The sequence below is a fragment of the Geotrypetes seraphini genome, chromosome 10, assembly GCF_902459505.1.
Source record: "Geotrypetes seraphini chromosome 10, aGeoSer1.1, whole genome shotgun sequence".
Taxonomy (NCBI): domain Eukaryota; kingdom Metazoa; phylum Chordata; class Amphibia; order Gymnophiona; family Dermophiidae; genus Geotrypetes; species Geotrypetes seraphini.
In genome coordinates this window covers 113,326,615-113,353,881 of record NC_047093.1, presented here as the reverse complement: position 1 = coordinate 113,353,881, position 27,267 = coordinate 113,326,615, and the positions used below count along the sequence as shown (strand labels likewise).

Sequence of the window (27,267 nt, the reverse complement as noted above, 5' to 3'; positions counted from 1 at the left end):
ATAGGGTCATTAAATCTAGTGGCATACGTAGTATATATGACAGCCAGTGCTGATCTTTTTTTTTTTTAAACCCTCCTCTATATAAAAAAGATATTTTTAGTAATAATCCATGAGTCACACAACAAGGGTGCACCTAGGAAAAGGCAGCATCTTAAACATTGCAGTGAGCGGGAGAACTTATCTGCAATTGAGGTGCTCGTTTTGGGGACTCTTTGCCGATTTGGATAGCAGTGCTCTTTTTCCACCTAGAGCCAGGAGATATCGGGAGCCGGGACTCTGCGGGCACTCGTGGAGACAGCTACTCTGATGTCATCTGGGTCCTTCACTCGGTAGTGAAAAGGACGCCGTGACTGCCTTTCAACGGAGAACTTATCTGCAATTGAGGTGCTCGTTTTGGGGACTCTTTGCCGATTTGGATAGCAGTGCTCTTTTTCCACCTAGAGCCAGGAGATATCAGGAGCCGGGACTCTGCGGGCACTCGTGGAGACAGCTACGCTGATGTCATCCGGGTCCTTCACTCGGTAGTGAAAAGGATGCCGTGACTGCGGCATGCAGCCGCAGGGCGTGGCCAAAGGGGCATGCCCTAAGGGGCAGGATTCGCCCCTTGGAGACACGGGAGGTACTAAATTTCGCTTTATAAATTGAATTGAATATATCATGGGGAAAAGGAAAAGGAAAGGGAAAGCTAAGGTTTCTACGCCTATTTTAGCTGGTCCCATAGATAGACACTTTGTGCCAACCAGTGCCTTGGGCCACAACCTAGGCGCCGACTCACTATCAGGAGCGTCTCTCAGTCCACCAGAAAGAACTCCCCCTCCTCCACCTATAAACACTGTTGGTCTGGAACCCAAGAATGGTTCCAGTTCTCAATCAGTGGGAACACCTGACCAATGGGTATCTTCTCCATTAGTTTTAGTTTTTGGAGAGATGCCTAAAGCCTTTTCCTTTCAGGAGGAGGCTAAGTTGGCCAGCTGGTTGAGCCTCAGGAAGTTTCCCTTAAAGATTTATGGCAATTAAACTCGAGAGTGGAAGGGTTATTAAAGTCAGTGATTGATCAGAATGCTAAATTTTCACAGGAAGTAGTAAGTAAGATGGAAAATGTTGACTCCAATTTGAAGATTATAGAAAAGCGTATTAAAACAACTAAGTCTCAAGTGGCTACTTTGCAAGCCGCTTCCTTAACAACTGTTAAAGACTCCTATATTACTTATTTAAAATTTGAGAAAATGGAAAATAATTTAAGGGCAAAAAAATCTGCGACTGGTCAATTTTCCCAAAACTCAATTATTATCACCAGAAATATTGATTAGGAAATATTTTAAGGAAGTATTGGGATTGACCGATCCAGAAAAATTGCCCTTAATTAACCTATATTATATTCCACAGAAAAAAAAGAGCTCCTTAGCTTTGGGAGTAGATCCGTTGGAGAAAATAGAGTTTGATTTGACAGGTTTCCTTGAAGATCCAAACTATATCTACTCTATTGATAACCTGTGCAGCTGAGATAGATAAATCTTTAATAATGAAAGCTTATTTTCAGAATAAGCTGATGAAATTTTGTGGAGATGATGTATTGATTTTTCCAGATGTGGCCCACACCACACAATTGAGAAGAAAAGCTTTTTTGGCTTTGAAACCAAGAGTGTTGGCACTGGGAGCCACATTTTATTTGAAGTTTCCATGTAAATGCTTAATAAAATTTAAAGATTGTGAATATGTTTACTGGGACTCTACTCAATTGGAACAATTTTTACAACTTCATGAAACCAGTAAGATTTAAGGAGTTCATATGTTTGTTGCACTATTATTGTTAGATCGTTAGAGCTGGATTATTTTTAGGACTTATTTGTATATTTTGAGATAAATTCTCCCAGTAATGTGGGTTTGAGGAGATGTGAATTAATGTTAAAAATTTTCTTTGTATTTGTATTTCTATGTAAAACTTCCTTCTTGATTATTTTTGTTAAAATAATGATTAAAAATTTTTGGGAAAATTAAAAAAAACACCAAAAAACATTGCAGTGAGCACTAGAACACCAGCACACGCATTGTAAAACTAAAGCCAGATCCTGCACAATCAATTGAACCTGTACAGTCGATGCTAACAGAAAGCCATCTCCTTTTCATACACACAGAACGCAGATACACCCTCGCCCAATATGGAATAATCACAAACTAAAAATAGAAATATGTAGACAAAAGTTAAACTGAACCAAGAAACCAGACTCTGCATACAAGCAACACTACAGAAACAGTGACACGTCCCCTATTACTGTGCAAAATATAAAGACAGTAGATGTAAATTTGAAAAAACTGATATATAACAATCACCACTTTACAAATTAACAAATCGAAATAAAACAAATAATGAGAAATAAGAAAATAACATTTTATTGGACTAATCCATTTTTCAATTAGCTTTCAGAGGCCAAATCTTTCTTCAAGACAGTACAGTATACAGCTGTTATGGTATCCTGTCCTGACCTGAGGAAAGGGGTTTAGCCCCAAAAAACTGCCTTATTTCCATTTCCTATGTATAAACTTTAATCAATACAGTCACAATACTACTTGATTCTACGTAAAGCAACAAAAAAAAATTTTTTCTACCTTTTGTCATTTCTGCTTTAATCATCTTCGCTTCGCTCTCTTCTTTCTATTCAGCATTTGTCCTCACTCCCTTCCATGCAACATCTATCATCTCTCTTTGCCCCTTCCATCCAGCCTCTGCCCTCTCTCTCTCTACCCCTTCCATCCACTGTCCACCCTCTCTCTGACCCTTGCATCCATTGTCCACCCTCTCTCTGACCCTTGCATCCGCTTGCCTACCCACTCTGCCCTTCCTTTCCTATGACAGTCCATCCCTGTTGTTTCCATCTAGGGCAAGAACATGTACAGGAAAAAGATCCTTAAGGAACAATTTTGTTTGATACCAAAAAGAAACCCAAGAAAAGTATAATTAGTCACTTGTGTCCCCCAAAACACCACAAAAAAATATGTATTTTGTGTATGGCATGCATAGTGACAACACACAAACCTAGAGGACTGGGTAAAACGAGGATCTTGCAGGTCCCATGAACCGCGCGGATCTCTACCTCACATCCTTAAAAATTTGCTTACCTCAAGGGTGAGCGGGAACCGTGAGGTCTGCAGGTGTTAAACTGCCCTGTAGACCCCATGCCACAGAGATGTGCGAGGTCTGTGGGATCCGGGCAATCCTTATTTTACCCAGTCCCAGAGCAATTTTTTAAGCTATTTACCCAGATGCTGTTTCCAGAAAAGGAAGGTTTAAATCTATGGGAATACTTATTTTCTTGGATGACTTTTTCAAAGAGAAAGTGCTCAGTGCTCTTAGTTTCATGATGGAGGTGGTGTACCAGTTATCAAAGAGAAAGCATCCACAAACTTTTTATTGGCCTGAAGTTTTGAAAATAGCCCAGAGAAAACTCAATTTCTGTCATGGAACTACAACTCTACCTTCTTGCAGGACTTGGAAACAGCAGCCGTGCACATAGCCCCGTTTGCGCGATCATTAACTCATACCAACATCTGTGCACAATGCACAGCATGAAGATCCCTGCACTTCAAAATCATACCATCGTAGGAGCTTCAAGTAGCAGCTCTCATCTGATGATTTGCCAAGATTTTTTCCCTGTATTGTAAGGGATAGGATTTTTTTTTTTAACACACACAAAAACCACCTCTCTTCTGAGCTGCACACGTTAAGCACTGCAGTTCAAATAGCAAACAGCACTGGAACCCAGTGAGAAAACTCTCTTTGCTACCCATAGATACATATAACTGATTAATAATGACTTGCCGTCCTGCCTCTTTTGGGGGTCGATGGGCATTTGCTGTGACTTAGGAAAGATCAGAGCAACTGACCCCCTTCTTTCGCCAGGAAATTAAAGTGGCAGAGGCACAACTCGGATTCTGCTCCCTCTCAAGAAAAAAATGACGTTACAAACCGAGTAACAATCCAAGAGACCAAAAACTAAACTTTCCCGAGGCAGAAACACCCCACGTGGTCTTAATCACCCTGCTTGCCGGAATTGAAGGGAACTTGACACTTTTATTTTTTCTCCCAGAGGAGTCCCAGACTCACTGCAGCCACACGATCTGACGAGCAGAGGCATTATCAGCAGCTTTGTAGGAGGTGTTGTTTACACTCAAGGCAGCAGGATTATTCTGCTTTCTGGAGACAGAGAAACATACCCAATCAGAGGTCTGAGCCTGGTTAAAGAAATAGCAAAATAGCTCAGTAATCATCCCGAGCAAAACTGGAGGCAACCTGAGGAGTGCCCTTCAGATCAGCTTCTAATGTGCCGTCCCGTGCTTATAAATCGGCAGTGATTTGTATTTATTTCACAGACAGCTGCCTTTGCCCGTAGCAAACTCATTCTTCAGGGCTCTAAGGTGTGCGTGCTGGCTTCCCTTCTCTTCCCCCTCCCCCCACCGAGACATAACTTCCGGTTTTGGAGGGAAGAGAAGGGAAGCCGGCACACACACCTTAGAGCCCCGAAGCATGAGTTTGCAATGGGCTAAGGCAGCTGCCTGTGAAATAAATACAAATCACTGCTGCGTCTCCAATAAATACAAATAAATACAAATCACTGAGTTTGGTTTTTTATCTTGAGTGGCGGCAGCAGCAGGATTCGCGATAGATAACAGCCGAGCGGTCATCTAAATTAGCCAGGCGCAGCGCCCGGCTAAAAGGCCCTGTAGATAAACACTTAGGGGCAGATTCCATAACTAACTAGCTGATGCCCTGGCGTTGCACGGGTATTTAATTATAGCAATAACACTGTAAATGGGTTCAAATAAAGATACTTTATAGTGGTGAATGAAATTATTTTTTTACAGCTTTATAAAAAGTACAATATTCAAATTATAATGTGAAATATTTGACAAAATGAATACAATACAACTAACACAAAACTTGATTATAAACAACATTTTTAGTTTCAACTCCAGGAGCAAGAACATATAAATTCTTGGGTGAACCCACCCTTGAGCAAGCAACATAGAGTTGACAATGGGAAAAACAGGGGGATCTTAAATCCACTCCACAGTATGTAATAGTCTGTCCCTGTGATTTGTTGATTGTGATAGAGAATGCAAGTCTCACTGGAATTTGCAAGCTCTTAAACTGAAAAGGAAGATGTGTTGCAAGTTTCGTTCAAATCGGGCAAGCCGTTTTTGCGTTGGCAGCTTTTTACAATTTTTCCATTGACATGAATGGGTGAAATCTGATTTTCTGTTTGTAGCTCCACCCACATGTGCAGGAGGGCCGCGAGACCCCCAGAACATATCACCCCAGGTAGTGAGGGATCTGCATACCATGTTTCGTTCAAATCGGTCCCACAGCTTTTACATTTTTTCCATTGACTTGAATGGGTGAAATCTGATTTTCAGTTTGTAGCTCCGCCTACGTGTGCAGGTGGGCAGCGAGACCCCCAGAACATATCACCCCAGGTAGTGAGGGATCAGCATACCAAGTTTCGTTCAAATCGGTCAAGCTGTTTTTGCGTGATCGCGGCACATACATACATACATACACACATACATACCTCCGATTTTATATATATATATATATAGATAACATAGGTCAACACATCATTTTCATCAGAGTTAATGTTGGGTGGGTTTTATAGTATTTTTCATGCTGATTTCAAATCTGTGTTTAGTTTTTCACTAGCATGTTACAATTTTGTGATGAGGCTCATTATATATAATTATAACGTTAATTGGGCGATATATCATGCGTTTATAGGATAAACATATAAGGAGAGTTTTACGACAGTTGTCTTTGTTTTTTTATGCTACAGACATTATTTATGCTGATTAATTAATATCAGTCTTTATCATGCCAAGACATTGTACTAATCATAGTTTCTGTTACATCTGTGGTTCATTCATGATGAAAGCACGTCGCCCAATTACCGTAGATCTGAAGAAGGTATACAAATTGTACTTTGGCTGTCCACTAGGTGACCAGGATAAGTCTTGGGCTCCACATATCATCTGTACCAGTTGTTCCAACGGACTTCGTAACTGACTCAATCAACGAAAGGCAGCATTGTCATTTGCAATCCCAATGATATGGAGGGAACCCCGAGACCATATTAAAGATTGCTACTTTTGCCTTGTGAACACAAGTAGATTTTCAGCTAAAACTAAGCACAAAATTACATATCCTACTCTGGATTCTGCCATTAGGCCTGTTCCTTATGATGACCCACTGTCTATGAACTTGCTTCTTTGGAACATGATAAGGAATTTGATGATGATGATGCAGCTGGTCACAATCCAGAATTATTTGATCCTGATTGTGTGAATGATGAAGATTCAGAACCAGAGACCTTTATACAAGCTGAGCTCAATGATCTTATTCGTGATCTAAATCTTTCAAAAGAAAAAGCAGAACTTCATGCTTCAAGGCTTAAGCAAAAGCACTTGCTTGCAAAAGATGCTAATATAACTCATTACAGAAAAAGGAATCATAACTTAACAACATTCTTCACTGTAAATGGCTCATTGTGCTTTTGTCATGACATCAACAGGCTCTTCAACAGTTTGTCACAAGTGCATTGTCCAGATGAATGGCGTCTCTTCATTGATTCTGTTGTTGCACAACAGAAATTCCAAACCAAGCATAACAATTGCCCATTGTGCTCATCTAAAGGAGTCTTATGAGAATATGAAAAATTTACTAAAAGCAATCGGTTATAAAACACACCAGTGGAACATCTTTGGTGATCTGAAGGTCATTGGCATACTAATGGGAATGCAAGGAGAATTCACTAAATAATGCTGTTTTCTGTGCTTGTGGGTAGTGCTGCCCAATTCAGGAAAAAAAATTTTGATTCAATTCAGCCTATTGAATCAATTTTTCGATTCAATTTTCCTGCCCAATTGAGTGGGTTTTTTGGGGTGTTTTTTTCAAACATCCTGGTGGGTTTATTTTATAGCCTCTTTACCCTTTTTATAGCCTCTTCGCCCCCTTTGCCCTCTCCTACCCACACTGGCGCTGTGGTGTAAATAAAATAAATAAAAAAGACTTTTCCTCTCTCTGTTAAATCCTTGCTCACGTTCACAGTCTAACACCAGCTCTGGCAGGATACACATTTCAAATGTGACATATTGTAATCACAAAACAGAAAATAAAATTATTTTTCTACCTTTTGTTGTTTGGTCATTATTCGAATCATGTTGGTTCCAGGCTTTGGTTTCTGTTTGTCTTCTGATAACTTGCTTGCCAGGATCTCCTGCCCATTTGTCATTTTCTTCTTTCTCCGTGCTAAACATCCATCTTCCATCTCTGTCCTCCCCTTCCCTCCCCCAGAGGTCTGGCATCTTTCCTTTTTTTTTCATCTCCATTCCTGCAGCTGCAGCAATGGACCCCACCATCCCCAGATCCACCATCTCTCCTTTTCTCAACTACCATTTCATCCAGCATCTCTCCTTCCTTCCCCACCACTGCAGGGTCCACCATCTCTCCCTATCCAATATCTCTATCCCCCTCCACACCATCCCTTGTGTCCAACTTCTCTTTCTGTTCCTTCTTTCCCTCCCTCCATCCATTGTCCACCATTTCTCTCCCTCTCCTCTGTTTTTACACCCATTATTTCTTCCCTCCCTCCCAAGTCTGATATATGCACATCTCTTTGAAACCCCCCCCTTCCCTCCCTCCCTCCTTGTACTTCTATACCAGGGCCCCCCCCCCCGAAGGCCTGCATGTTCCCCTGAAGACCTGGTGTGTGTCCCCCTTAAGGCCTGCTCCCCCCCCCCCAAGAAGGCCTGCATGTTCCCCCCTGACATCCCAGTCTTAGCTTTAGATAATATGGCAGCCTGCCCTGCACTAAACTAACTGCGTGCCCGCAGGGCCAGAGAAGGAACCCACACAAAACCACAAGCACCGTACTGCACTGGTATCTCAGCAAGTTGTGTGACGTCGGCATCCCTCTCGACCAAACCACGGCGGGCTGCCTACAGCTGCCAGACTTGTCCCACATGAAGTGATGTTCTTTCTTTATCTCCGCGAGCCAGGACCTGAACGAAGCTCTGTCCATGACATCAGCTCATAACTCTTGCAGTCTGTGGACGTCGCTCTCTGTATTCAGTAGCCTTAACCAGAGCCCTAGCCTGCCTTCCACCTGGGAGATTTGTGCACAGAGCATGGTGCTCGGACTGAGCTGTCAGGCACTAGGAAGCGGAAGCTATACCTCGACGCTCATTGGTGGAAAACAGCGGTAGCTGTGATAGAGATGTACTCGGAGGCTTGAGGGGAGAGAGTGTGAGAATAAAGAGCAGAAGCGGTAGTGGCCTTTGGACTCTCGTTTGTAGCCATTGGTCAAACAGCACGTGCAGAGCATTAGATGGACTCCGGCGGCAGAGGAAAAGCCCGAATGGGTCTCTACAAGGGGGCTGAGTTGCTGACTTGAATCAATGAGTTTGTTTTTTGTACAAACAAATCGAATCAAATCGATTCACCCAAAGTGTATTGGTGAATCGATTCGAATCGGAAATCAGGCAGCACTACTTGTAGGATAGCAGATCTACAGCTGAATATTATGTCAAGCGTGTCTGGCAACTGAGATACCTATAACCCAGGGACAAGCAATGTGAAATTTATGCCATTAGTAGATCCTCCAAGTCGAAGCATGCTTCCTCTGCCACCTTGGAGCCTTTAGCCTCAGCAAGTGGTCCAGTTTCAGACTCAGATCCACAATTGCAGGCTACTATCCAGACCATTTTAGAGCGGGAATTTGTTCAGTTACTGAACAAATATAGTCAAGTTTCAAGTTTATTAGATTTTAATATACCGACCATCAAGCAAATATCTGGACGGTTTACATTAGATTTAAAAATGACAGATAAGAGTAGAAACAATTGAAAAAATGTTAAGTAATTTAAATAATTTATAGTGAACATTAAAAACAATAACAAGATGGACTTGACAGTGAGGAGAGAGGAAATGGATGGGTAAAGTTACATTGTAGGTAGGAAAAGGAGAAAGAGGGGTTGGGAAAAAACATGTTGGATGGGGATAAAATATATTGAATGTTTATGGAAGAAAAAAGTTAGATAGAAGAAAATTAAGAAGAGAGAGATTAAATGGAAGAGAATGCATCACGAAATAAAAAAGTTTTTAAGTTTTTCTTAAATTTGTCAAGGTGTTGTTCGTCTCGAAGTGGTTGTGGGAGGGAGTTCCATAATGTCGGAGCAGTTACTGCAAAATTTATTTTGCGTGTGTAATAAAACTCTTTTATAGACGGAATCAATAAGAGGTTTTGATTTGAAAATCTCAAAGTTCGAGTAGAGCACAAAGGAATGAGAAGTTTGTGAAGATATAACGGCAGGTGAGAAAATTTTATTTTGAATGACAAAAGAATGATTTTGTAGGTGATTCGGTGTGTCACGGGTAGCCAGTGAGCATCTTTCAGAGCTGGCGTAACATGATCATATTTACCTAGGTTATAGATGAGTTTTATTGCAGTGTTTTGTATGAGTTGAAGACGAAAAATTTCTTTTTGTGGGAGGCCATTGAGTAGGGAATTACAGTAATCTAGGTGAGAAATAACTAGAGAATGAACAAGAATTTTGATATATTCGGTTTCTAGAATTGAGGTCAATGAACGAATTATGCGTAGTTTATAGAAACATGTTTTAACTACCGAACTAATATAATAATAATAATAATAATTTTATTTTTTTATATACCGCCTGACCAGGAATGGTTCTAGGCGGATCACAATAAGTAAAACTGAACATACAGCGAAGAATACAATTTAAAAATGGAAATATAATATGGTCATGAAATGATAGGTCTTTATCAATGGTAACTCCTAAGAGTTTTATTTTTGTCTCCATTTGTCCTGCCTTGACTCTGCTTCCTGCAGTCCAGCCTGGGCGCTCTGCGGTCTCACAAGAGTTCAAGTCTTTGCCTTTGCCTCGAGCTGAATCTACACACTCTATGCAAGGAGTCAAGTGTCTGGTCTGGAATCTACACACTATGCAAGGAGTCCAGTCTTTGCGAGTGTCTCGACAAGAATCCTCACACTCCATACAAGGAGCCGAGTCTTTGCGAGTGCTTCGAGATTCCTCGATCCAAACCACTGAGTCTATGGGGTATCGATCTACAGCTTCCAGCCCTATATCTTCACCAACAGCATTGCCTGTTTCGAAACACAGGGCGAAGTCTCCTCGACCTTGTAGGGACCTGCTTCCAGGCAGCATTCTCATCTCCGGTCGAGACACTCATCGAGGCGCAGGTCCTCTTCCAGAGAAAAACCTTCCTTGTCCAGGCCTTCCAGCTCTTCAAGGCCTCCAACTCCTCGATTGAGGACACCAAAAGTAGAACCTGAGGACTCAGCTAATTCCAATGCCTCGTCCCAGTCTGTCTATTCGTTGGGATACCAATACTCCAGAGAGGCCTTACCTTCGTTTTCCACTAGAGGCGCCTCGAGGTCATGTAGTCATTCTCGAGGATATGCTCTGGCAGATGAAGTGTCCTATTCCTCCTTCCTCCATCAGACGGCTGAGGACCTGGATCTCAAATTGGACGCTAGTTCTCAGTACTCTAAGGAGTATTTAGAGGAAGGAAATGAGCATGCCTCGGCCTCCTGCAGAGTCTGTCAAGCTTCCTCTTAACAGACTCCTGTCTCAAACTTTCAAATGAAACCTGGAGACTCCTTATCTTATTCCTGCTGTTCCAGGCAAGTTGGAGTCAAGGTGTAGAACTCTACATTGCAAGGGCTTTGAGAATTCACAACTATCTCACCAGTCCCTTCTATATCAGAACGATTGGTTATGTTCTCTAGATCTCAAGGAGGCGTACACTCACATCCCCATTCATCCGACCTCTCGTCAGTACCTCAGATTTCGGGTGGGGAATCTGCATTTTCAGTACAGAGTGCTACCCTTCGGCCTGGCATCATCTCCAAGGGTGTTCACCAAATGCCTGGTGGTAGTAGCAGCAGCTCTGCGGAACCACGGTCTTCAGGTATACCTGGACGACTGACTCATCAAAGATTCAACATCTCGGGGTTAATGTAGCGAACCAATGGACTACGTGGTTCCTACAAAACTAGGGATTCGAAATCAACTTCCCCAAATCCCATTTTCAGCCCTCTCAGAATTTGCAATTCATCAGAGCTGTTCTGGACACTATTCAACTCAGAGCATTCCTCCCTCAGCAGCGTCTGGATGCTGTTCTTCAGCTTTGCCACAAAGTGTCTTCCTGTTCTTCAATCTCAGCGAGACACATGATGGTATTGCTAGGTCACATGACCTTGACCGTTCACGTGACTCCTTTTGCCAGACTTCACTTCAGAATTCCTCAGTGGACCCTGGCATCTCAATGGACGTAGGCTTGTGAACCACTCTCTCGACACATTACAATCACTCCTTCGTTGAGACAGTCTCTCCACTGGTGGATGCTCTCTTCCAATCTTTCCAGAGGTTTACTGTTTCAGACGCCCCCTCATCAGAAGGTCTTCATGACAGATTCCTCGACCTACGCTTGGGGGGTTCACCTCGATGGTCTTTGTACTCAAGGCCATTGGTCCAGCACTGATCGTCAGTGTCATATCAATCTGTTGGAACTCAGAGCGATCTTCAATGCTCTCAAAGCTTTTCAACATCTTCTTCACGACCAGGTAGTCCTCATTCAGACGAACAACTAAGTTGCCAAGAAGCCCTGAAGGTTTGGGATTGGGCAATCCTTCACAACACCTTCCTGAAAGCAGTCTACATTCAAAGGGAGAAAAACTGGCGATAAGTTGAGTCGTCTTCTGCAACCTCACGAATGGACACTCAATTCCTCGCCTCTTCATCATATTTTTTCTCAGTGGGGAACTCCTCAGATAGATCTCTTTGCATCTCCCCACAACCACAAACTGCCTCAGTTCTGCTCCAGGATATACTCTCCTCATCGCCTCGAGGCAGGTGCTTTTCTTCTGGAATGGACGAACCTCTTCCTGTATGCATTCCCTCCATTTCCCTCTCATTCTCAAGACTTGTCAAGCTGAAGACCGATCATGCCACTATGATTCTGATAGCTCCTCGGTGGCCCAGGCAACCTTGATACTCCCTTCTACTTCAACTCAGCAGCAGGGAGCCGTACCTTCTACCAGTTTTTCCATCTCTGCTTACATAGAGTCAAGGATCTCTACTTCATCCCAACCTGCAGTCTCTACACCTGACAGCTTGGTACCTCTCAACATAGCTCCCCTTCAGTTTTCTCAACCTGTTCGGGATATTTTAGAGCAGTGTTCTTCAACCTTTTTACACCCGTGGACTGGCAGAAATAAAATAATTATTTTGTGGACCAGCAAACTGCTAGGACTAAAATTAAAAAACCCTGTTTACGCCCCATCTCCGCGAGCTCGATTCCCGCAAACCATCTGATCCCATCTGCACAAGCCGCAATTATGATTTTATATTGAACGTATTTTATTAAAGTATAAAAAGAAACAATATTCTGAACAATTGTGATTTTATAAATACAAATATACAGAGCACGGACCTACAAAACCCCTGTCTCCCCTCCCCTTCACATATATCCCCTCTACTATCAAGAAAACTGAACAAGCCAAGTTATTATAGCATGCTACATAGAAATATCATGCTAACAGAATACTGCAGTCCCCAGTTATGTCTCTAGCAGGATATATATTTCAAATCTGATATATTCTAATGACAAAATAGAAATCAAATTATTTTTTTTCTACCTTTTGTTGTCTCTGGTTTCTGCTTTCATCTTCTTTTCACTCTTTTCCTTCCAGCATCTGCCCATTCCACCCAATGTCTGCCCTCTCCCCCTTCCATATGTATCTGACTTATTTCTATGCCCCTCTTCCCTGTCCATCCAGCCTGTTCCTCCTCTCCTTTTTACATCATTCATTCCAGCTTCACTGCCTTCTTTATTTTTATCTCTCCTACACCAGATCTAGCATCTTTATCCCTCTCTCATTTCTCTGCTGACCCCCTTTCCAGCATCAATGTCTCTACTTTCTCATTCCTCTCTCTCCCCTTTCCCTCATCTTATCTCTCCATTCCACCCTGACCCCCTTCCCCTCCTGTAATCTCCCTGCCAGCTGTTTCCTTCCTTTTTTCTTTCTCCCTTCCCTCCTTCCTTTTTTTCCTTCTCCCTTCCCTCCTCCCTCTATCCAACATTAACTCTCTTCCCATTCCTTTCCCTCCTCCCCTTCCAGCAGCATCTCTCCTTCTTCTCCCTTCCCTCCTCCCTCTATCCAACATTAACTCTCTTAGTTAGATTGTGAGCCTTCGGGACAGTAAGGGAATTTTTCAAGTACCTTTCTTATTTCTAATCTTAATGTATATTTTCTGTAAACCGCTTAGAACCTAACGGATGTAGCGGTATATAAGAAATAAATTACATTACATTACATTACATTCTCATCCCTTTCCCTCCTCCCCTCCCAGCAGCATCTGTCCTTCTTCTCCCTTCCCTCCTCCCTCTATCCAACATTAACTCTCTTCTCTTCCCATCCCTTTCCCTCCTCCCCTCCCAACAGCATCTCTCCTTCTAACTCTCTCCAAGTCCAGTAACAGCTCTCCCTTTATCCAGCAGCTTCCTTGCCTCCTACAGTGGCTGTCTCCCCTTCCAGCAGCTCTCAGTACTTGCCTGCAGGAAGTTGCCGGTAAATCACTGCCCTGGCAAATAGGAGAGCTGGTGGGAGGGGAAACAGCCACTGTGAAGGTTCCCCAGGATCTTGCTCGCACACGCTGACCATCTCCCTCCACCTGCACCTGAATCTGCAGCTCTCTCCGCGGCTCTCTTCAGCAACTCGGCAGGGGCGGCGATCAAGACAGGTTGCCGACGTCGGGACCTTCACTCTCTGACTCTCACCTATTTTGTTTCAACTTCCTGTTTCTGAACAGGCGAGACTCAAGAGAGGGAAGGCCCCGACGTCGGCAGCCTGTCTTAATCGCCTGAGGCTGGGAGGAACATTAGTGAGCAGGAACCGCAGTCGGCAGGAAATTTAACTGCCGACTTGATCTCGCCGGCCCTGCGCAGACCGGCAGAAATTTTCTGCGGACCGGCGGTTGAAGAACTGTGTTTTAGAGGCTTCCAGGAAGCCTGCCACTAGACAATGCTACCACAAGAAATGGATTAGATTTTCTATGTGGTGCATCTCTCATGCCAAGGAGCCTCCTTGTCTTCCATTTTGGATTATCTTCTGCACTTATCTACTTCTGGCCTCAAGTCTACATCCATTCTAGTCCATCTTAGTGCAATTGCTGCTTTCCATCAGCCTATCGAAGGGAAACCCCTTTCTACTCATCCTATGGTTTCCAGATTTATGAAAGGACTTTTCAATGTCAAGTCTCCTCTCAAACCGCCTCCAGTGGTTTGGGATCTCAATGTTGTTCTTGCTCAGTTGATGAAGCCTCCTTTAGAACCAATGGCTTCGGCTCATCTCAAATATCTCACTTGGAAAGTGGTGTTTCTCATTGCCCTCACATCTGCTCGAAGAGTCAGTGAACTGCAAGCTTTAGTTGCTGATCCACCTTTCACAGTTTTCCATCACGGCAAGGTGGTCCTCCGTACTCATCCTAAATTCTTACCTAAAGTGGTTTCAGAATTTCATCTCAACCAATCAGTTGTTCTTCCAGTGTTTTTTCCCAAGACCTCATTCTCATCCTGGAGAATCAGCTCTTCATACTCTGTACTGTAAAAGTGCTTTGGCCTTCTACTTGGAACGCACCAAACCACACAGATCTGCTTTTCATCTTTTTGTCTCATTCGATCCAAACAAGTTGGGACATCCAATTTCTAAGCGTACCATCTCCAACTTGATGGCTGCTTGTATCTCTTTCTGCTATGCTCAGGCTGGACTGCATCTACAGAGTCGAGTCACAGCTCACAAAGTTAGAGCCATGGCGGCTTCAGTAGCTTTCCTCAGATCCACTCCTATTGAGGAAATTTGCAAAGCTGCCACCTGGTCCTCGGTTCATACTTTCACCTCTCATTATTATCTGGATGTTTTCTCCAGACGGGATGGCCATTTTGGCCAGGCAGTATTACAAAATTTATTCTCCTAAATTGCCAACACTCCCACCATCCCATTCTGGTTAGCTTGGAGGTCACCCACATTTGAGAATAGGCTGCCTCCTTGTCATGGGATAAAGCACAGTTACTTACCATAACAGGTGTTTTCCAGGGATAGCAGGCAGCTATTCTCACAACCCACCCACCTCCCCTGATTGGCTTCTCTGCTAGCTATCTGAACTGAGGAGACGTGCCCTGGGCTGGGCGGGAAGATACTCGTGCATGCGGGTGTGGCAGACTCGAAACTTCTGAGTTTTCTACAAGCAAGTCTGCTTGCGAGGCTGTCCGCATCCGGGCTCCGTGGATGACGTCACCCACATGTGAGAATATCTGCCTGCTGTCCCTGGATAACACCTGTTACGGTAACTGTGCTTTTTCTGCGTCCTTCCAAGTACCTATAAATCTGAAATGTGGCCCTGCAAAGGGTTTGAGTTTGACACCGCTGCTCTAAGCATACTCTTAAGCATTTTTGAAGAAATATTGGTTGCTAAGTGATACAGTCCAGTATAATTATGCTATGCTGTCTGCTTATTTGACTTTGGACCGAAGATACTGCAACATTTCTTTAAGTTGATGCTGCAATTCTTAAAACCCTGTATGCTAAAACGCTATAAACTAACATTAGTCATAACTTTAAAAGTTTATGTCACTGAGAATAAATAATAACAGATCTGAAATCAGCATGAAAAACTGATTTAGAAAAATGTGCTGTGTTGTCAGATGATTCCGAAAAAAAAATTTTTGTTGCCTTGTGTAATAAATGATGAAGTTGAGTTTTGTCAAATCTGACACTTTTGAATTCAATAAATTGTGTCTGTCTTTTTAGGAGGTACTTTGACTGACAGGGGTTTCTCCCAATTCTTAAATAAGGTATCTTCCATGACCCTTAATGCATTTGTTTGGTGGTGCTTCAAAGTTAAAAAGTTCAAATAATTTAGAGCAAAACTTTTCTTCTGTTTCCATTTTGATGGGCAAAGCTTTCCCCATCTGTTTTAGAAAGCCAGTAAAAGATATACTTTCTGGTGGAGACTTGCATTGTTGAGGAGGAGGGGTAAGATCAGAAGGTATACCATAGGATTCTTCTGCTGAGTATTCTGGGAAGTCCTCATATGAATGATTGGAGATATCCGAGTCAGACAGTTGAAGCATTTACAAACAGTGCAGAATACTGCAATTAGATTATTAGGTCGGGCATTTATTTGTGATCATGTGACACCTCTGTATTTAAAATTCCATTGGTTACCAATTGAATTTAGGATCAAATTTAAGATCCTAATGTTAGCACATAGAGCATTATTTAAGCTACAGCCTTCATATCTTTCTTATTTGGTGCTACTTTACACCCCAAGGCGTTTATTACGATCTCTGAATGACAATAGGGTAGTTGTTCCTCACATTTGGAAGGCACATCTTGCGTCTACTAAAGATTGTGCTTTCTTTTATTTAGTTCTGCGGTTATGGAATAATCTGCCCATAGACTTGAGAAAAGAAGAATCATATATAAACTTTAAAAGACATTTAAAAGCACATTTTTTCCAATTGGCCTTCTCAATTTAGAACAGAGTTTGGGACTGTGATCTGTGTTTATGTAATGATTAATTCTGTATTTAAGTAATGGATTAATTTTGTAATGGATAATTTTTAGCTGTAGGTATTATCATGGCTCATTGAGATTTGATTGTTTTATTGTTTTGTTATTAGAATCGCTATATTTTATGAAAAAAAATTTTTTTAAACTTTTGCTCTTAATATTTCCTTTTCTATTTTTAATGGAGTTCTTTTCGTGATGAATATGAACTATATATTGTAAACTGCTTGGATCCTGTTAGGCTGTTATGTGGTATATAAAGTTCTTAATAAACATAAACGTACTCTGCTAGGCTTGTGAGGGAGGTGTTCATCGATTGGGAGTGGTTTAAGAGATCTGGCCAATTGGAATCTAAGGCCACTCCCAGTGCATCCCAGAATGCACCGTGAGAGGGGCCTAAGAGTCCAGTTGGCAGATGCCTAAGGTCCCTCCTCGGTGCATCCCACTATGCACTGGGAAGGGGCAAACCCGCCATTCGAGTGAAGGCAGGCTAGCCAGCTGGAGGCAGGAAGGATGCCTCTGGCCAGCCATCAGCATAAGGTGGATTGGGTTCTGGGTGGCTAGGGGGGATCTGGAGAGGGTTGGCAAGGGGGTGCCTGGGGGGTGAGAAGGGGGGTCCGAGGGGGCTTTTTTACAGGGTGGGGAGGTATCTGGCAGGAGGGACTGGGTATCCATCCTGCTGGTGATGTTTGCGGGAGGGGGGGGATTCCAGTAGTAGGGATTGGACATCCCTCCTGCTGGCAATGTTCAGGGTTGAGTGGGGATGTCCAACAGGAGGGACTGGGGATCCCTCCTGCTGATGATCTTTGTGGCGATGTTTGGGGGGTTCCGGGGTTTCAGCAGGAGGGATTGGGCATCCTTCCTGCTGGCGATCATTGCGGCGATGTTCGGGAGGGGTTCTGGGGTTCCTGCAGGAGGGATTTGGCATCCCTTCTTCACGTGAGGAGGGGATGGGTTGCCACTAAACTTATCATGGCAGGAAGATACCTTGCCGCAATAAGCCCAGCGGCAACCCAATTCTCTAACCGACGCCTGTGACATGGACGCCGGTTAGAGAATCGTGGTGTTAGGCGGGCTTAGGTATCTGTCCATGAGGACAGACGCGATTCTATATAGGACGCCCGTATGCGATTCTCAAAAGCCACTTAGGTGGCTTCTGAGACTGGGTGTCTTATACAGAATCCGGCCCTGAGTAACCTCTTTTGTATATGGAAGCAGAGGACACAGTTAATATCCCAGTGTTCAGGACCTAGACATTGGACACACTGGTTATGTGAATCGGAGCCTGAAATAGTTTGATTACATTGAGAACATTTCTTAAAGCCACTCTTTCTTTGACATGGAGGGGAAAATGGCCGATGCAAAATAAAAGGGCTCAGTGGCCCAGGAAGTTTGAGTAGCTAGGAAGCTCAAAATAGTTGATGCTCCAGGGGGAATAAGAGGGCCTAGAGTGGTCCAGAGTTCAAAAAATGAAAAATTGACAAAAATGAACCAAAGTTGTGTGAAATACTGGAACACAATAAAAACAAACTATGAGGAAAGAAAGGATTAAAGTTTGATGCGCTGAAGAGAGAACTGAAGACACAGCTTCTCAGCTCTGCAAAAAACAAAGAACTTAATGTCCTTGAAGCCTGGGCAGGAAGGCTTGGGCACTGCCCAAAAAATTTTAAGTGACTGCGCTTTGTAGTGTCCATACCAGGTTCCATGGATTGTGTTGCCCCACAACATAAGAGAATATAACGCCTGCTTGTTCTCAGAGAAAAATGGAATCCTATTCATGATTCATAGATGTTAATGTATATAGCCTTAATTATTTGGTTAAGATTTCTCTTTTTTTCTCTTCAGATACGCATTTTCACTAACTCATTCACAATAACTCCACACAATGGTGCTGAAGCATTGGTAAGGTTTTTGTTTAATTGCCTGTGCTGCTGAATGGAAGTTAATATGTATGTTGCAATGAAACTTTGATATTTGAAAGATCATTTATTAATTAGGTCTAACCTGATTTTTCAATGATAATGCTGTGCATTGCTAAGCAAAATCTCCAAGTTGGGTCTTCAGTTCCCCAGGCTGGCTGGTGTTTGAAATTGCATTACATTATGATTTATATTCTGCCACTACCCTAAAGAGTTCAACAAAGATCACAAAGAAAAACAGTTACTAGGAACAAACCCAGTTAAAACAATCTTAATACAAATAGTTTCTCTGCAGCAAATCATCTAAAAAGTTCTTAAATAGATGTGTTTTAATAATTTCCTAAATGCCATGTAAATTACCTTCTGCTCTTATAAAATAAAAAAGGAGCCTTATTCCAAATTGTGGGTGTCTGATAAAAAAATGACCTAGACCAGCGACCAAACTGTTTTATCTGTTTTAGGCTTGGAAACTTTAATATTAAACAGATTTTGAGAATTATGACCTGTTCTCCCTGATTGAATAGATATTAGATTCAATAAATATAAAGGAGACAAACCGTTTAAAAAAACATTATACAGGTTTAAAATGAATTTGGGAAGTAATAGGAATCCAGTTCAGTTATCTCATGTAGGGAGAAATCCTATCAAATTTAGATAAAGAAAATATTAACCTTACTGCAACATTTTAAATGGTCTGAAGTATTTTCAAAAGGTATTTAGAACAACATACCGTGTTTCCCTGTAAATAAGACAGTGTCTTATATTCATTTGGGGCACAAAAAACGCACTAGGTCTTATTTTCAGGGTATGCAGATATCATCTCCCCCTCCCTCTCCCCCACATGTGCAGCATATTTCCTCCCCTCCTTCCCTCCCACCCATCCCCTTGTGCAGCAGAGGTTTGCCCAGCTTCTATCCATCCATCCCTCCCTCCCATCCCTTGTGCAGCAGAACCCTTGAGGCATCCCCACTGTGCAGCCGAACCCCTGCTGATCCTCCGTCCTTCCCTTCCCGCCAATCGCGAGTGAGCCCTACCTTCATCCAAAGCAGCGTCAGGCCAGCAGCACTCCACACAGGCTGCTTGGCCTTGTCCGTCGGGGATTTCACTCTGCCGCGTTACTCAGTGTTTGGTTTGTGTTTCTTCTAACTTAGGAGTCTGAAAAGTATTTTACTTTGTTAGGACCCCTAGAGTCTACTTCCAATTCCCTGTTTAGTAGAGTCCCCTAGCAGAAAGACTTTTCAGTTATGAGTTGTTTTGTCTTTGTATTGGAAATGTGATTTCCGTTGAATTAGTTTTTTGGACTCCGGATTCATGATTTTCCCTTTTGTTCTCTGTTTTATTGTCCTCCAGGGTCTTTCAATGGAAATTTAGGACAATATACAAGTATTTCAAAGGGTGGTGGCGTTAATTTTGAAATTTTCTAATATTGTGATATTAAGAGATTTCAATGTTCATTCTGATGAAGTTAATTCAGTTAGAACCAAGTAGTTGGTTTCTCTTTTGAGAGATTTAGAGATGAAACAGTGGATTTCTCCTGCATCTCATAAGGGAGGGCACATTTTAGATGTAATTATTGCCCCTTCCTTAAAAACTTATGCTAGAGAAAGTAATGAATACATTTTACTCATGGACAGATTGTACATTGATTTATTTTTCCATTAAGATGGAAAGTAATGACAGTCCAATATTCTGGTATAAAAGTAGACATTTGAACCAGGTAGATATTAAGAATATAACACCATTATTTACTCTTTCCTGATAATTTTTTCAACATAAGTTTGAATGAGAAGTTGAAAATTGAAAGGTGTTAATTGATTTTTTTTTTTTTATTATTACTACACTGCTTCCCACTATTCCAGAACTTGTAGGATAGTTATGACCATCAACCAGCAGGTGGAGATAGAAAACACTGAGCTGAGCCCCACTATATGCAGTATTTCCTGTCACCAGCAGGCACATGGTCAAAGCATTCTGGTGTGAGAATTTGTGGCTTTGCTCCTAGACCAGTTGGTCTGCTGGCTCCCAGTTGAGCTGTGGTAGCACTTTTGGGCTCTTGGTGGTGCCAGCTTTCTGACTTCTAGTCCCACTTAGTATTTTCCCCCTTGGAGCCTTAACAGCAGTTTTCCAACAACAACAAAAAAAGTTGCTTAAGTTGTCTGAAGCAGTGGTCTGCAAGGGGACTGGGCTCAAAGAAGAGGGGCAGGTGTGAGGGAGAAGACAATGGGGGTATCTCCAGTCTTCCTTGCCTTTTGAGTTGCATCGGGGCTCCAGAGTCGGTGAGGCAAAGAGGGCATGAGCTAAACAGGCTGGAGATGATGCCTGCAGACTCTGTCAAGCACTATTCCCACTGTGAGGCCCACCAGCCTAGTAAATATTGCAACAGCAAGGTGGGAGCCCCATGGGAGGGAACAGTTGCGACCGGTCAGAAGCAGCCAAGTTGGGATCGCAATGGCCAGTGACCAAGGCTTTCAGGAGGGTGCACAGGAAGCCACAGGAACAGAGGCTATTTTGTCAAACCACGCAGGTGGCCAGGACCTAACCCTTCCTGCGTGACCGATGTACCCTACTGTACCACAAAAGGGGATTTCTGGCCATCAGCGGCTAAAAGGGGGAATGTTTTTTCTCCAGAGTTTGTACTGCTCCTGCACCAAGCTCAAGGTCAGCAGGAGATGCCATAGGACTCTTCTCTCATGGTTCCAACCCCCACCCTGAAGTATCAGGAGGATGTATAGGAGGACTTGGAGAAACAGCGTAGCACTTCTGTGTGGTTTGAAAGAGTCTGGGTGCTCAGAGAACCCCTCTTTGAGGGAGACACAAGAAGAAGAGGAGCTGACCCCAGAAGAGGGAAATGACCTGAAGGTGCTGAGACTGTTTAACAAAGAGGTACTGAGTTCCTTGATCTCTGAGGTGCTGGCTGTCCTCTCCACAGAGGAGCTAAACGCGACACCATTGGCGGACCGCTCCTCATCTTTAATGTGGAGCATTCTATGTTTCCCTAAAGCCTTTCCATGCATCTGGATATCCAGGACCTCATTTCTAGGGAGATGGGTCTCCCCAGACACAGATCTGAAGGTGGGCAGGGCAATGGCATGCCTGTACCCCCTAATTCCAGAAAAGGAGAAGATGTGTCTTAAGGTGGATTCATTGGTTACAGCAGTTACCAAAAATACCACCCTTCCAGTAAAGGAAGGCATTGCTCTGAAGGACCTCCAGGATAGGATATTGGAGGCTATTTTGAAGCAGGCATTTGAGGTGGCGGCTCTAATGCTTCAAGCTCCTTCATAGCTAGGACCTGCCCGCAATGTTATTAGCTGATGAGAGCCCAGGACAAATCGATACACCTAGAGTCCGGTTTGGCCTTCCTAGCAGATGCATGTCTTTGGTGGTAAAGGTCCGTCATCAACTTTGGCTGAAGAATTGGGCAACAAATGTGATCAATAAAGCTTGGTTGGTGAATGAAGCTACCTTTCAGAGGCCAATGGCTGTTTGGTGAGGACCTCAGTACTTTAGTTTAAAGAGCTATGGGAGGCTAAGCCTCAGAGGTTGCCGGAGGACAAGCCTAAGTTGTCTGGGCAGCCGGGGTCAGCACCCTGAGGTTTCGGCAATAGTGTAGCCAGAGATCACGCTTCCAGTTCCTGCAGCAGTTCTTTCTTGGGGACCGGAAGCTTTCCTAGCAGACAGTGAAGTCCTCACCTGCCTGTTCTGCCAAATGATGACAGATAGAAGGTCAGCTTCAGGAGTTTCAGAGTGATCTGCTATCACTATGGATGAGTGGGTCTTGGAGATTCTGAGAGATGGGTGCAAGTTAGAGTTCTCCATCTGGTCGTTCCAGTCTTCTTACACTCTCCCTCTTGAAGCAACCAGATCCAGGCTACTTTGGAGTCCTTGCTGGATCTGCAGGCGATTGTGCCGGAAGGTACTCCATCTACTTTGTCATGCCAGAAAAGGAAGGAACTCTGCATCCAGACTTAGACCTTAAAGGGCTCAGTGTCTCCACATATCCCACTTTTCGCGATCAATCATTGCATCAGTTCAAGCGGGGGAGTTCCTCACCTTGCTTGATCTCAAGGAAGCATATCTGCACATTCAACCACATCAGCTTCTCTGTTTTGCAGTGCTCAGCCAGCGCTTCCATTTCAGGTCCATGCCATTCAGTTTAGCTACAGCTCCAAGAACCTTTTCCAAGGTCATGGTTGTCATGGCAGCCATTCAAGCTGCGACTTTGATTCAATGGGCAGCTTAAGGATTATTTCTGATTGTTGAGGCTGTCTTATTGTGCAGGAACTATATATCTTTTTTTGCTGGTAATTTTTAGTTTGAACTATGTATATAATCAAATCCCTGTTGCTGGCTTTCAGTCATTGTCCTTGGGAAACATCTTTTTATTTCATATTCGTTTTTTGAGTTTTAAATAGCCAGTAGCAGGCATGCCCAGCTTTTTACTTTCACTTTCCTGTTGAAGTAACACAGAACTTTGAAATTGCTTTCTGTGTTCCCGGGTTAGCCCTGTTTACCCTATAAGATTACTCATTCGTTGAATTTTGAAGACCACTTTGTGTCCTAATTCAAACGTACAGGATCCGTTTCTAGGTCCCGAAAATGTCCTGCAAAAAATCCTGCCGCCTGGTCAGATATCTGGAGGTAATTTCCTTAGGTAAGAAGAATTCACAGAAGGCCCAAAGAAATTACCTGTTTAATTTTAAGAATACATCCAGTTATATATCTTTTCACATGGGTCAGTGGTAACCATCACAGGAAAAGGGGGATGGACAAGAGAGGGGAAGGGGTGTGTGAGCAGGATATGTACATGGTAGGGGGTTTGAGCTTGTATTGTCTTAAAGACGAAACTTCATTAACATGATTAAATGAACTCCTCCCAAACCATCAGGAGAGCAAACACGAACACCCCACACCCGATCACCTCCAACACAGGTAGGAACAAAAGACATAAAATATGTGTGTCCCTTTTTAAATGTGTCCCTATTTGTTTAGGGATGCCTACGATCTTTAAAGCCCTAATGGATTTACTTTGTTAAAATTAATTTTCTCTTTGAGTGCCTTGTAACAAATTACCCAACCTTTCGTTTTTTCCCTTTTTTCTTAAACCCTTATTGTAACTTTGCCCCCTTTCCCTCGCTTTCCTGTTAGTCATTATTGAAAATTGAAATTCACTGTTTTTAAATGTTTATTAATGTTTCTATGTTTTACGATATTATGTACATCGCTTAGAATATTTAAATAGGCGATATATCAAGAGTTAAATAAACTTGAAACTTGAAACTTGACAGAGACAGAAAACCTATCTATTCAAATGTGTCCTTTCAATCCCCTCTTACGTCATGAAAATGACGTCATAAATGCACAGCATGAGCGTGGAGGGAGAGATATTCTAGATATGTTTCTTGAGGAGGGGTTTTAGGGGCTGTAATATGAGTCAAACAGCGCAGGAACAGTCTAAAAATTACATAAGCAACAAGAGTGCAGATAATAATAAAGATTATAACAATAAGAAGGTCTTTTACCCACCCCTGCATCCAACTAAAATACTGGTCCCAAGGATGAGATAAACCAGAGTTACGTTTGAGCTCAGCAGAGAGGTCTGCTAATTTCTGAATGGCCATAGTAACTTTTCCTGTAGGACCTGTATTGTCAGGAATAAAGGTACAACAGGATAAAGTACTAGGAAGAATTTTACAAACACCCCCCTTCTCAGCAAGGATCATATCAAGGGCCATGCGATTTTGAAAAGCCATCTGAGAAGTGGGACCTAACTGATCAGCAATACCTTGCAAGGCATCTCTAGAGTAATTCACAAAGCGTTGCTGATTATAATAAATGTAATTAATCCAATCAACATTTTTATTGATAGTAATAAGGGGAATAAGGGACTCAAACCCAGCCTTAACCTGGTCTCGGGCCTTGAATTCATCTGGGACCCCTCTTGGGACCCCTATAGCATCTATGTATACATGTGGGTCAAAGCTACCAAGGAGATCACGTTTATGTCGAGGCAAAGGGGAGAAGGAATCGTGGGAAGCATGCGAATAGGAAGGGTGTCCTTCAGAAAGGATATGCAAGGGCATAATAACCTTAGCTAAAGCACACTGGCCTATCCACTGGCTGGGTAGTTTAACACGGAGTTGAAGGTCTCCACAGAGCCAGTAAATATCACCTAAAGAAAAAATCTGATGTTGCAACAGTGGCGCATATTTATAATTTAGGACAGAACAATAACCAGGGGGAAAATTGCCTAAAAAACTACCCTGTGTCAGATTAGAAACATGACATGTGTAATTACCCTTATAGATGGTAACAGGTATATCAAGCTTTTTCTGTCCAGGTAGCAAAGGGTATTTGGAATGCCACAGCGCACAAAGGGGATCAGTAAAATTAGAGGAGGTATTGGTAAATAACCCAAAAAGGCATGGTTGGATACCAGGAGGGAGGTCCAGAGGTACAGTTCCTAAATGGGGTCTAGCTTGAGCACATATGTAACAATTACTCTTATTATGTTGATCAGCAGTGAATTTCATCCATTCTAACCAAAGGTTCCGTTCTGAAAACCCCACCTCAACAGCCATAGTATCTTCAAAGGTGGGGTTGGCAATAGCCATCATGTCAGTAAGTTTATTTAATTTGGGGGCTAGTGGATTAGTATTTTGGGGGGTCCCACAAAATGATGGGAGAGGATGAGTGGAGGTAGATAGATCCCGTAAGAAAAACTGGCGGGGCAAATAGCTAGACCCACCCTTAAACCACATGCCCATAACGTACATACCTTCATCAGTAGGTCTAGGGTTTTCAATGGTAAGAGAAAGTTTAATAATTTGTTCAGAAACACTTTTCCTATAACAGTTTCCAACCTTACGAAGGGTCATACGGCTAAGCAGAGATTTACCATTTTGGTCCACTCTTTTCAGAGGACTTTCTGGTTTATAAGCCCAGTCAGTGCCAGTGTTCCACCCTACCACTCCCCAGGATGCACACTTATCCCCCCAACGTGAGTCAGTAACACATATGTAAATGTCTTTAGTTTTAGGAATTTCAGAGGACCAATGGCACAGCCATGTGACGTCAATTGATGAACAGTCCACAATGTCACAATACTCAAAAGTGAAAGTGGCCACATGCACACTGCTGGAATTATACCAAAGAGTAGTATACTGTCTATCTTTCTGGATTCCAATTGAAGGGCAGCCCTTGGGAGGAAGTCCAGCTCGACGTCGTGTTCGCAAAGAGGTGCCTGGGGTGTGGCTTACAGCAGGGGTGTCATTTACAGATAGGTGTGGGCAGAAAGTGTCATGGACCCAAGACACATCATTCCTGTAGACACAGTTAGAAATGATCCATACAGGAAGAAAAACTAGCAGCAACGTTGCCAGTAGGAGAATGATAAAGTTGGTAGAATGCTGCGATGAGGTCATCATGTTGTTCTACTGGGGGGAGGTGAAATCTGCGCAGGGAAGACTTGCTTCTGGGGTTTTAAGTTAACCCTCTTCAAGCGACTTGCATGGATCCAGACAGGAGACTCCTCAGTGAGTACAGCGGTCCTGGTCGCAGCGATCACAGTGGTGGGAGGGCCAAAGGGGAAATCCGTCTGCTTCCTATCCTTGAAAAGCTTCTGGACGATGACTTCGTCACCAGGCTGGAAGGAATGGGTAGGAATCTGTGGAGAGAAAGGAGAAGTGCAAGACACGTTTCTTTCAACATGCCCTAAAGTTTCGATAAGCTTTCGGACGTATTCTTCCTGTATTAAGGGGAGGTCACTACTCTCAACTATTGAGGGTTTGTCTACCCACGGGGCGGGGAAAGGTCGTCCCATGAGAATTTCAAAGGGAGAGTAGCCAGTGGTGCTGTGAGGCTGCATCCTAATTTCAGCTAAAACAATAGGGAGGAATTTTTTCCAATTCACAAACGTGCCAGCTGTGGCTTTCCTGATTTTGTCTTTAATAGTCCTGTTCATGCGTTCGACAATACCGGAACTCTGTGGGTGATATGGGAGATGAAATTTCCACTCAATACGGAGTGCGGTAGCTAAATCTTTGCATACTCTGGCAGTGAAAGCAGGACCATTATCTGAGTTGATATGTGTGGGACATCCCCACCTAGGGATGATTTCGCGAAGTAAAATGTTCACCACTGTCTGAGCAGTTTCATTTGTAGTGGGAAACACTTCAGGCCATCGGGAGAACATGTCAACAATGACAAGGGCGTAATCCTGGCGGGTCCCGGTGGCATGAGGAATATGAGTAAAGTCAATCTGTAAGTGTGTAAAAGGAGAAGTGGGGTAAGTAAGGTGCTGGTGTGGTGCTTTATGGGGTATGTTAGGATTAGCACGGAGACAGGTTAGACATCGAGCTATATATGTCTGTATCAGGGAGCAAAGGTCAAGAATGAAAAAATCACTGGCAAGAAGTTGAAATGTCGAGCGAGCACTGCGGTGACCAATGCCATGATATTGGGCAATGAATAAGGGGGAGCTAGCGGCTGGTATACAGGGTTTCCCCTCTTTGCACCAAAGTCCGTCCGAAGGGCGGCTTTGGGCACCGGCCAGACACCAGGCATCAAGTTCAGAGGGGGTAACAAAGGACTGAAGCTGAGAAAAAAGAGAGGAAGGGGGAAAAGCAGGAGGGGAAAGAAGAGGGAGAAGAACAAAGGAGGGAGGGGAGTCCAAAGCAGCTTGT

At 43.2% G+C, this 27,267-nt stretch overlaps 1 protein-coding gene across 5 annotated transcripts in view; it reads left to right on the top strand.

Moving 5' to 3' along the window:
- The window catches only part of HSD17B7 (hydroxysteroid 17-beta dehydrogenase 7), a 228,951-nt gene that overhangs the window by 134,203 nt on the left and 67,481 nt on the right, over positions 1-27,267 (top strand). For 3 of the 5 annotated variants that reach the window (XM_033961532.1, XM_033961531.1, XM_033961534.1), the window contains exon 7: positions 18,510-18,566. The exons of the other annotated variants lie outside the window; for them this stretch is intronic. In XM_033961532.1, coding sequence (XP_033817423.1) covers positions 18,510-18,566 — 57 coding nt within the window. The remainder of the gene's footprint in view (positions 1-18,509; positions 18,567-27,267) is intronic. 5 annotated transcript variants of the gene reach the window in all.